Source organism: Artemia sp. Qi Xiang Cuo, chromosome 4 (assembly GCF_049724085.1).
Source record: "Artemia sp. Qi Xiang Cuo chromosome 4, ASM4972408v1, whole genome shotgun sequence".
Taxonomy (NCBI): Eukaryota; Metazoa; Arthropoda; class Branchiopoda; order Anostraca; family Artemiidae; genus Artemia; species Artemia sp. Qi Xiang Cuo.
In genome coordinates, this window is record NC_142797.1 from 78,641,598 (window position 1) to 78,654,384 (window position 12,787).

General features: G+C 33.0%; 1 protein-coding gene across 3 annotated transcripts in view; it reads right to left on the minus strand.

Annotated features, from left to right (window-relative positions):
• Positions 1-12,787, minus strand: part of Pex16 (peroxisomal biogenesis factor 16) — a 114,951-nt gene that overhangs the window by 13,161 nt on the left and 89,003 nt on the right. For all 3 annotated transcript variants that reach the window (XM_089087696.1, XM_089087695.1, XM_089087697.1), the window contains exons 4-5: positions 2,539-2,785; positions 1,217-1,320 (exon numbers count right to left, since the gene is read on the minus strand). In XM_089087696.1, the coding sequence (XP_088943822.1) occupies positions 1,217-1,320; positions 2,539-2,785 (351 nt within the window). The remainder of the gene's footprint in view (positions 1-1,216; positions 1,321-2,538; positions 2,786-12,787) is intronic.

Below are 12,787 nucleotides of genomic sequence, written 5' to 3' on the forward strand. Positions count from 1 at the left end.
GAATCTTGTCGGATCATTGTAAGTGTCTAAGTATTCTATTATATATTATTGTAGTTTTTCTGAGACTTGTAGTCTACTTAGGACAGCCAGCCTTAGTAGAAAATATATATCTGTTATTATTATATGTGAACTGAATAAAAGTATTGTATTATGGACAACCTATATACAATCTACCTTTAGCCCCTCGAACATACCCAGCTGGTACGCCTCATTAGTTCGGACATAGCCTGAGGCACGCTACCAAAGTTTAATTACCTTAGGGCCAGAGTTTACCTCCCTTATAAAGGGAGAAATAAAGGCATCTACGATTACATCACCCAAATACCATAAATACACCTCACAACACCAGGGCCAAGAAAATTAAACAAGTTATCTACTGTTTACATATAGGTTTTGTCATTGAAAACCGGGGGCATGCTTGGACTCCAAAACGCCAAAGAGTAGTAAGGTGAAAGGAAATGCTGAAGTCAAACCAAAGAAACTATGTTTATGCAGGTTGCCAAAGGGCGTATCAGCAATATCTCCAGAACGACTAAGGGTATTAAGTTGAAACTTTCAGAGCAGGTTGAGGGGGATTTTGAACTAAATTAAGACAGCGTGTTTCTCCAGATTGTCAAAAGAGCGTATCTGCAATATCTAAGGAATGGATAAAGGTGTGAAGTTGTAGCTTTTAGTGGATGGTGAGGAAGTTGTTGAACTAAACGGAAAGACACTTTACGCATCTATGGTTTCAAAACGGCGTATATGCAGTATGAACAGAAAAACTAAGGGCGCTAAGTTGAAACTTTCAGGGAATGTTGATCTAAATCAAAGGGCACCATGTGCGTTCAAGCTGACAAAAAGGCACAACTGCAATACCCTGAAACGGCTAAAAGTATTACATTGAATTTTCTAGCGAATGTTGAGAGGAATGTTGAACCGACTCAACAACGTTGATGTTGTTGTTGTGAACATTCAAGTTGTCAATAGGGCATAGCAGCAATATCTAAAAAGAGCTAGGGCCTTCAACTTGGAAATTCCAGGGAATGCTGAGGGGAAGGGTAGGGCTGCTGAATTAAATCAAAAGGCACTACATGTATCCAGGTTGTCAACAAGGCATACCTGCAGTATTTCAAGAACGATTAAAGGTGTCAAACTAAAATTTCCATGAAATTTCGAGAGTCATATTGCTATCTAATTCAGAAATTATTATGTTCTCATATAGAGAATGACTTACCTGGTGCTATCTGCAAGAAGAGATATAATCCACGGAATCCAACTGTTAAGGCCAAAATATGAAACCGAACTTAGGTGTATCATAGGCCGAAGAGCATCAAGAATCTGTAATTCAAACAAGAATCAATTACCCACTTCCTCCTGCTAGCTAGGTAGGTAACCCTAACCTATAGATGAAACTCAAACCTCCTGTATAAAAAATGCGATAGCACAGCCCCCACCCCTCTGGTGCCATTCCTATGTGCTCCTACATATATGTGTCTAATAAGTATACATACTTGGCATCATTACTATTATTGCCCCAAAATTACTTTCTACTCCCTCTATTTGTGTCTTTCCATTATGAGTGGGTTTTTTTCTGTCTTCTTTTTCAAATAGATTTCCAGTTTATGTTTCACCGTCGGAGGACAGCTAAGGACCAAAAGCAGATAGGAAGCAATCAAAATTGTATCATCAGGGGATCTTTGTCAGAAAAATTTACCAGCCGTTCAGGTGGGGCAATCTAAATCGAGGGCGTTATGGGGTATGTTTTTTGAAACTGAGATTCACGTTCCACAACCAAAAGCTAAGCACGGTGATCCAAAATGCATTACAGTATGTCGCATATTCTAGCTTGCATATATAAATAGAAATTGGAAGTTTTGAAATCACAATTGTTATTTTGTATCTAGAAAATTCGATAAAAAACCTAAAATACCATAAAAACATAACATCAAAAATGCATAAATAACATAACATATAACAGAAAAAAATAACAGAAAAAACGTGAAAATACCTTATCCACGATAGCTGTTGAAAAAAACAGAATCTATTTTTCCATTTTTTTGTAGAATTTACGTTGCGTTCAATCATGAGATATTTCTCAACACGCCTTGCTCAGCTGACAGAAAAGTAAATTGTAAATAAGGTTCTAAAATCTATCCAGGCTACGGAAATGTGAAAAAAATCACTGTTTTCCATAAATGTGATTTGGGCAATAAGCATAAATTGAGAATCAATTAGCAAAAAAATAAGTTTATACAGAGCATTATGTATATAAAAAAAAGAGAAAACGTAATTAACCCAACGAAGACAGCCTAAGAGGATAATATTTTTTTTCTTCATATTATTGGTTCCCTATAATTGTAGATCTGCAAGTAATAAGTCGATAAAACCGTCAAGAGCTTTGATATTCAAAGTTAGAAAACGATATCTTAGGGTTTCGGTACGGTACAAAAATATCATTGGGGTCAGAATAGACTGAGAGCTTGCTCTTATTCCTTAAGAAAAAGACTACATGATAAAAACATCACTATTGGTTTGAGTCAATAATTAGATGCTAACCTCCGCAAATGCATATTTCCCTTGCAAAATCGTCGGGGAAGACGCATCAGATGTATTTCTGCTATTAAGTGTAACGGTTCCTGGAAATATTGTCCTTATTCGTCTTCCAGAGCGCAGGGTCAAAAAGGCATGATAAGAGGCATCAGGTCCCTCAAAAGTCTTCACTTTTTTGTCCCGTGTGTTTACTGGCCGCGTTTGAGAAAGACCAACCTTACTTCTGAACAAAGTTAATAATCGCCAAACAGTCCTGGAAGCAAACTTGTGTTACTTTTATAATAAACTTGATTTCTTTTTGTATATGACTTAAGATATGCGTACAAGGAGCCGATAAAGTCGTCTTTTCAGCTTCAAAAACAAAAGCTTAGCCAAATATCTTCAACAATAATTCACTCGACAAGACTTTTGTCCAAAGGCTTCTTCAGATGTTTTGACAACTTAGACCAATAATTTAGGAATAAATTAAGTCTTTTTAAAACTTGGGTTATGTTCAATGGTCAAAATCTGTGTTCCTCAGGTTAAATACAATACCCCCTGCGATACTTCAGGTTTTACAACCCACGGGTATAGACTTATATTTCAGGCAGTGCAGAATTTAATGCTGTCAGCTCCATTCACAATCATAAACACGGTTTTTACAACATGTGGGGGTACCTTTAAAGGTTTGTCGACACATTTTTTAAGCTAAAAGCGACAGTACTGATGAGTGGCGTAACTAGGAGACAAGGGGGTTCATCTATTTGGACGCTATTAGGTAAACACGTTTTTTTAATCCTCAGGGGATTTGAATGCAGAGAAGCCAACATCATTTTAAAGAATCACGTTGAAACTTTCAGGGAGTGTAAGAGGGGTCAAGTGGACCTCAAATGTTGTCTTGGGAAGAGGAGCAATCTTTTGATAACGGCTTGGAGGATGGAGTTGAAACTTTCAGTTATTGTAGGGGGAGCAGGAAGCGGACAGGGGAACGTTTCATTTTATGTTTGGGGTAGGAGACTAAACGTGTTTTGTCTTTGATCCACCTATATCTTTTGTACTATAAGTTGCTAAGGGATTAAGAATCTATTCACAGTCAAGCAGTGAGGTAAATCAAAAGTAGCTCTTTGTTGCCAGACAGTATCTCGGGACGGTTTGAGGAATCAAGTTGACACTTGGAGTATTGGAGAGACAAATGGACTTGGATATTTTGACTCAGGAAGACGACAGAGGAGGGGGCTAATCATTTTTTGTCTCCAGTCGGCTTAAAGGTCTTGGCACTATATTTTTATTCTGTTAAACCATTTTTAAATAATATATTTATCCAACTGTTCTCGTTCTTTCGGACTGACGGAAGCATTGGTTCAGAATAAAATGAGGCTGAGGAATTTCCCACTTTGCCCATCAAATTTCGCCTTTTCTCGATTTAGCCTTTTTGCTTATATTTGAGTCTGGAGGGGGGCGCTGCAATTACTTTTCACCGGGTGCCACCAACTCTAGCAATAGCTCTGGTTCCTAGGCTTCTCTTTTGTTATTATAGCCAGCGGTGGCAATCAACGAGATAGGGGGGGGAGGTGATTCTTCTGAATAAAAAAAAGAAGAAAAAACAGAAAAGGCATTTTTCAATGACAATACCAAAGGAGGGTAGGCACTTGTATGATATAGCCCCTACCGCCATAGTTGTTCATTCATTGACGCATTATAGAACCGTTTTTTTCGTTAGTTTCTTCCAGCTTAGCGTGAGACAAGACAAAGAGAAGTGACAGAATAGATTGAAAATATATAATTTGGTCTATATATTTGTACATTTTGGGAGGGGGTAAAGTATTTGGACAGTGTGGAGTTAGAAAACAATTCTTACTTGATAATATGCAGAATAATTGTACCTAACATATTAGGCATGCAGACCCGCTATACTTTACCCTCACCCCATAATGTGCAAATATATAGGCCAAATTTGTTTCTAAAGTATTACATTTTTATCATACTTAGGTATATTTCATTAGGATTGAGCGTAAGAGAAACATATTAGAAGAATATTAAGTAGGGGTTATATGGGATACCACCAGATGGCTAATTTGACAGTGTATATATATATATATATATATATATATATATATATATATATATATATATATATATATATATATATATATATATATATACATATACAAATCTTTAAATTATCAAACCAAGCAACCAGTATTTTATGCCTAGGAGTCCAGTTGGACATAAGGAAACATATTAAGAAAACAATTAGTACTCCATGATATGCAGAATAATCCTAGTTAACACATTTTGCAGGGGTAGAGCCTTTATCTTCACCTTTTTCCTTGTTTTCTTAGTTTTTCTAAGAAATTCATGAATTTCTTAGAACCTATATATTCACAGAATATATACCCCCACCCCCCAATGTGCAAATATATACCTGGAATTGCATCCTTAATCTAAATATAACATCCATTTGCATCACAAATGAACTTTACTCCCATATTAGCCATATGGTGGATGTCCGATTATAGTATTTTCATCAGGAGAGTCCGCAGACTAGAATGATACCCAATTTGATTTGGAACAATACCATGTCGAAGAAAAACAAACCGCAAAGTAAGAATTAATTTTTTGTTAAACAAAATAGTTTGTTGTACAAAAATAAATTTCCGTGGTGTAGTGGTTATCACGTCTGCTTGACATGCACAAGGTCCCCAGTTTGATCCTGGGTGGAAACACATTTTTAATTTTTTCCAAAAAAAATAAGAAAATTCTTGGAACTTCCATGATGACGTTTTATACACAACTATAGTGTAATTGTATACTTTTTAGGCTGCTTATTATCAACAAAGATGGCCTACACTACGGTTTAAAATATGACATTTTTAAATATCAATTTTTAAATTGCTTTTTTATACAAAAAAAAAAAAAAATGCAATTTTTTTTACCTGTATAGACTGAAGTGAGCTTACTTGTCTAAATCAACGAATAAAACAAACTCTCGAGCGCCATTTATCCAGCCCGATTTATTAAGATCTGAGCTTCAAATCGTTTAGCAATTACGTCATATTTGTCCTACCTACCCGAGAAGCCATTAGCTATTTTTCGGAGCTTGGGCATGAGATAATTTTTCAGTTTTTATTATACTGCAAAAGAAATTCCTCCAAGCAGTTCTAAAATCCAATCGTATCTTTGAATCCAATCATTTATCTCGGGCATGCTCAATTCAAAATGGTCTTTGTAGGTAGCAAATTACTTAGTATGGTGATACTTTTTACACTGAGAGATGCTGTAGATAATCAAACTGTTCGTGATAATGAACTGTATAGTAAGAGCGACTCGTCTCAATAGTAACCAAAACTCTAAAAAATGGAATTTTGACATCAATAGATACATCAAAAGAATCGGATTTTTATATGAATTTTAAATACGTAAGTTTCATCAAGTTTACTCATATTTTTCAAAAGTTATGAGCCTGAGAAAATTTGCCCTGTTTTTAAAAAAAAAGGGGAAAACACCCCCTAAAAGTCATAGCATCTTAATGAAACTCACATCGTCATATTTAGCGCATCATGGAACCTTCCTGTAGAGGTTTCAAGCTCCTATCTGCAAAAATGTGGAATTTTTTATTTTTTGCCAGAAGAAAGATCACGGATACGTGTTTATTTGCCCTTTTTTTTCTTTTTCCCGGGGGTTATTATATCGACCCATAAGTCCTAGAGTTTTTTGAGAGGGCTTATTTGAACAGAAATTAAAAGTTTTAATACATTCTTTTAATAAAAAACAAAAAAAATACAATCGGAATCACTTTATGCAAAAAAACTGCATTTTAGATGTTTTTTTTTGGTATTTTCAAAGATATTTGATTTTTCAAGCAATCATAACCATATATGAAGTAATAAGTAACGTGACGTAAGATCTAACACCGATTGTGTACTAACAACCATATATGACGTAATGAGTGACGTTATATAAAATTAAGCACTGAAAAATAGCTAATGACTTCTTGGGTAGGTAGTAAAAATGTGTCGTAATTGTTAAACGAGTTGAAGCTCAGATCTTACTGAATCGGGCAGGATAAATGGCGCTCGAAAGTTTGTTTTATTCGTTGATTTCGACAATAAGGTTGCAAAATACAAAAAAAAATCGAAATGACCGTATTAGAAGGGGAAAGTAAATGTACTTTTCTTTTAGCGGCGCTCGAATTAGCAAAACTTCGAGCAGCTTTGCTTGAACTGTGGCTATTAGAAATAGATTTGTATCCCCTCAAAGATTTGGGTACAATAGATAAAATGGAAAAAAGGCTCGATCAAGAATTGTAAAATAGAAAAAAAATACAGTATCTAGTTTTTAGCAAGTAGAAGCAAGTGCATAATTAGTAGTTTTAGTGTTAGTATTAAATGCAATGTAGTAGTGCCGTATATTACTAAATAATAAAGTATTTGTGCCGTGAATTGAAAGAATAAAATAAAAGATAATACGTAAAGAAAAACAAAATCTAGCTAGACCGATGAAACGTTGGTAGAAACAGAAGAACTTTTGGCATAAAAGTAGCAAAAAGGGTCCTAATTCAGCCTTACTACAGGTACAGGCTATAGACTTATTGTTCAAGGACAACACTGCTACAATTTAGCAAAGGAAGCACATAAATTGTGGTCCGAACAATTATAGGTTAGAAGCTGCCATTTCGGAGGGCTTTAGGAGTAGAGATGCTTCGAAAATATGACATTTTACGACGTAATAAGCAATAGAATTACCTTTGTTAAAGCTAACAAATACTAGGTTAGTTATGTAGTTTCACAAGCAAAGGGAAGGAAAACATATATAAATATATAATTCAAGTGCTTGAGGAAAGGGATGGAAAAAAACGAGAAAAGTAACCTTATAAGTAAGAAAACAAATGTAGAAGCTTAGAAAAAGTCGCTGAAGGAAGCAAAAAAAAGAGTTGTTACACAACTCTGATGGGAACTCTGCATAAGGCGAAAAATTCGGTGAAACAAAGTGTTAATCACAGAAAATGAAGGCATGGTGATAGGTCTTAAAAGGGTCTCCTTTACCTACACAGAGGACCTTCACCTGAATAATGGTGTTAGAAAAAGTTTAAATTCTGAATTAGCCGCACAAAATGCGTCCGAAGAAAGTTCTAATTTGAATTTTAAGCCATGGCTGCTTTCGAGCCATGTGGATGTAAAGCTACCAGTGTATGAAAACTGTTATGCTTGTTTACATAGAATATAAGCCACATTACGACAAAAAGGGAAGGCAATGCATCCTTTTGGGATAGCTAATATTGATAACTATTGTCTTCTTTGACGGTTACTCAATAACGAATCATCCTCAAGTCTAGTCTGATTATAAATCAGTAAAGTTTAGTCGAATATCATATAGAGTGTATATCAGATAAAAGACAGTCTGATAGTAGAAATCAAATAGAGTGAAGCCAATAGTCTCTTATATTCAAATGAGCCTACAAGTAGATTGTATCCAGGAACTAAATAGAAATAATATTACGGAAACAATTACACAGGGCGTAACAGTTTATATTACAATAATTAACGTTCAAATTCCTAACTTTATACGGGTTAAGGTTAATAAACACTATATATTTAGAATCAGCATTAAAAGGCGATTCTTTTGATATGTATATTGAAAAAAATTATTTTTTTATTTCGGGGAGGATAATTAAAAAAAAAAAAAAAAAAAAAAAAGAACAAGGAGGTTAGTCTACTGAAATAGGGTCACTGGAAGCTAGAAAATTTGGAGTTGAGCTCAATCACTGCTGGTCTATTGTTTTTAAGTACATGCAATGCATCTACTGACCTTTGACTCTTTGAGGTGACACTTTCAGTCGAATTTAGAAAAAAAAATTGTTTTTAAGAAATTTAAAAAAAATAATAATTGGAAAATACAGCGAGAGTTTACATGAATCCGGACATGTATAAACTAACTGTAATCTTATTATAATTGGTTATAGTCTAATATAATAATTTTGGGTAAAAAGGAAAAAAAAATTAATTAAAGACAATAATTAGGCACTATAAAGATTTAAGCGAAACTTAGAATAAGCTTAGAAAGCAAAAAAAGTGCGAGGTAAAAGAAACGAAAAGCAATATAAAAATAAATTATAACCTAAAAACTTACCAGGAGGTAAAAGCCAACGACAAAATCCATTAAGAATAAGCCAAAAATTAACCCCAGCGTCACAAACAAACCACAATAATAGTTCAAGGTAATAATTTTAACTCTAGCGATGTATTGGATCTGAGAAAACGAACTAGCACAGGAGAATCCTAGTTTAAACAATTGGTTTTCACCTGTGCCAACCCAAACACCCAAATCCCAAGCCGTCGAACCCTAACAGAACGTATCCACTTTTTCTTTGAAAATAAAACATAACATTACACAACAAAAAAACTCGCAGTAATGAACAGAAATTCATTCTTGTAATTCTCCCAGATTCAAGCTTATCAATAAACCACAGATAATGAGCAACGAATTCAAAGTTATTTAGCCTTGCAAAGGAATTATTGCCTCTCTTTCATTGGCAAATAAAAGAGTAATTGAAGCTGGGAAAAATTGGCAACCAGCATATCGTAAAAACGTACATTTTTATGAATAAATGAGAACTAGCAAATGCGGGGCAAAACTTAATTAAAAATGTTCTAAAATCAGCGGGAAAAAATACAGTACTTTTCTAAAACAAACACTTTTGGACAGAAAAATTTGAATAATGTCTAAAAAAAAAATAATAAAAATTTACAGGTTGCAAAAATTAGACCCCCCCCACCTTTTAAAAATAAGGAGATAGTGAATTTGACCATAGAAGGGCAATCAACATAAAGACTTGTTAATGATATTGAAAAATACGTGAAACATATAAATATAGGATTAGGAAAGACCTATTTAACTGGAAAAAAAACCCTTAGGCTTCTTTGAAATAAATAATCAAAAAAAAAGAGAGAAGGGTTCAAGTTGAAAATATAGCCAGACAAAATTAAAAGGAAAAGAAACTGAATGGAGTCAAATAAGCTTTGTTATACGCATATATTGAACTGACAGAACGAGTCTAGTATGAAAATTGTACTAATAGGTACAAAATAAGTAGCATTAATTCTACGGAGCCACCGTTACAGCGGTTAACGCGGGCCGAGAGTAATAGAAATATTGGAAAAATGCTCCAAGTAGACATGACAACTTTTCGCTCTCTTATGTGGGAGTCGTGTTACGAAAAATTACTAACATGGCATGCTAAATTAAAAGAAGGCACAAAAAATACAAAATGACTTAAGTTAGGTTTAGAACTAAAACAAGGCCACAAAAAGTTCGGAAGTTAAAGTGAAAGTTAAAATAGTCATTGTCACTTGTATGTCAAAAACTGAATTACTGTGTGCCATAAAGGTCAGGTATTTTCTGCAGAAGGGCCATTTTTCTGAAAAAAGAATAGCCCAAGAGAAAATTGTAGCCACAAATCAAAAAGTGTGGCAATAATGTAAATAATTAGTTATTGTGTGTGCAGGTTCATAATAGTTCTTTTAGCTGTAGCTGATGACAATAGGACCTGTAAACGTTATAAGGAGCTACCAGAAGGCAGTCGTGGTAAGCAAACCTTCAGAGTACAGGCAAGAGTCATTTGATAATGGCATAAGAGGTATAAGGTGTACAGCAAAAATTTTTAGCTTATCACATCTAAGCTGTAAATGGAGCTTTATCTAAAAAGGACATTAAAGCTGGAAAAAAGAGAGATTACAGACAAAACGTTATAAAACTGTCTCAAGTACCAAAAATTCTAAAAGAATTAGAAAGCTCAAAATTCTGAATAAACAAACAGGCATATAATAAGCTAATGACTGTTAATAACACAAGTTGTTTCGGAGTAGAACCAAAGTGATAAAACAAAGATAAGAAAATGTATATAGTCATATATGCAAAGTTATATAGTCGTAACAAATGTTGTTGAGAAAATAAATACAATTATAAAGGTATTTTGAAAACTTTTATAAGTATGGAATTGTTATCGTAAAAAAAAATATAGAAATGTAAATAGCAAAGTCATGTTATATGAACTATTTCCAAGCCCTTATATAGAGGCTAATCACTTAATTATAGTGCATAAGTCTGTTACTAAAGTTGATTTTTTTATAATATAATTGCAGTTAGACTTATCAATAAAAGTCTTGACGACTTATTTAAAAGTTGTTTAAACAATTAAGTTATAGTGATCAACATAACTTACTAGTATAATTATTATTTTTTTAACAATTATATATATAATTTAATTATATATATATATATATATATATATATATATATATATATATATATATATATATATATATATATATATATATATATATATATATATATACATATATAACCTAAACTATCCATGTAAATATACTGAATTAAATGTTGAGTATTTGTGTTTTTATATCATTCGAGAAGTATTCTAGATTAATACTTCATAAGCAATTCATAAAACAATAATTGGAATTAATTCCAATGCTAGTCTATACCGTGTTTTATTTTTTTTTAAATGCTTTAAGTTTTAACCAGTAGTTAAATATCCTATCGAATTTTGCGAATAAAAACAATACTTGTGTAAGTTATTACACATTGCTTATATATATATACTATGTTTTTATTAACTTTAAGTTTTACCTAATGATTTAATGTTATATGTAAATGTTGGACTTTGAGTCAAAGTATAAATAATTTTTATTGTGAAATAATCCGTTAAGTATTAAGTTTGAAAGAATAAATCCAAGAAGAAACATAATGTTTCGATTTAAGCGGGATATTATTTTTAGAGTAATTAAAAAGAGGAGAAAGTAATTAAAAGTAATCAACTTTCGTTAAAAAAAAGAACGCAGTGATATATACAAATTTTGAGTGTTTTTTTTACTATATATAGGTAACAAATTATGCTTTATGTGTATACTAATATGAATATTTATTTTAGATACAGCCTTAGCTTTTTTTTTGGAAATCAAATTTTTCGTAGCATCCTTTTGGATCCATTTTTTTCAATCATATTTTGACACATTTTTGGGAAGTAACAAATTTTGAAGCCACTTCAATATATCCTGATACTATCATCTCATAACATCAGAAACCAAACCATACTTGATCAACTGATATTTTGGAAACTATAGCAGTATTACAGACTCTCGTACAAGTTCATCAGACAGTGAGATAAAATCACAACTTAATTTAGGCCTAGAGAATGTACTACATAGCCCAAATAGCTTATATCATTGAAATATGTGAAAATTCTTTGTGCTGGAAAAATATGTGAAAATGTAAAAATCAAAAATGTTATGTGTAATTTATCCAAGGCATTCCTAAAACGAAAAATAAACGGTATACCAACCACATCACACAGATAAATTAAATTATTAATGGGAATTAAATTAAAACTCAAATAATTCATAAACTTTTCTAATATAACTTGAAATCTAATTTAGGCAGAACCACTAATATAATGCTAAAGCCGCTTGGAGTCAAGTTAAAACAGAAGATGCATATGAAGAAGGGTAAAAAGAGTATTTTTTCAGTCCTAGAGACAGAGAAAAATAGAAACAAGGATGAATTTCAAATTGAAATCCTTCGACAAAAAAAGAACATGGCCTATAATGGACCAGAAGCATAACCCTAAGGAAACCCACTGAGGGTAGATGCACATAATGACCCAAAGATGGCAGCATAATAGCTGTAAACAAAATTAAGTTGTTTTAAAAGTAAAATATTGAGAATTGGGACAATTCTTCTTTAAATGGGTAGTATTGTGGTAAAGCTTTCTAACTTAGTTAATTATTAATTTAGTAAAAATATATAAGACGCAAATACGACGTTTAGAAATACCACTTTTTTATTAAGATAAGGAATATATCCTGCCAAGTTTCTGCTTAACGGGAAATTGAGAAATACCACTTCCTAGCTATTTGCGTCGGTTGGTTAAAGGAAGGTGTGGTTGATAAAATGTATAAAAGATACATTTTATGGGAAGGGGCAGATTTAGACGGATACTAACTTTATGTCGGACTGGCCTCTGGTCTGTTGATTTTAGAAATACCTTGGAATCTTGTCTTATCATTGTAAGTGTCTGTATCTTATATTATTGTAGTTTCTGAGACTTATGGTCTACTTGGGACAGCCAGTTCCAGTAGAAAATATATATCTGTTATTATTATATGTTAACTGAATAAAAGTATTGTGTTATGGACAACCTCTATACAATCTACCTTTAGCCCCTCGAACATACCCAGTTGGTACGCCTCATTAGTCCGGT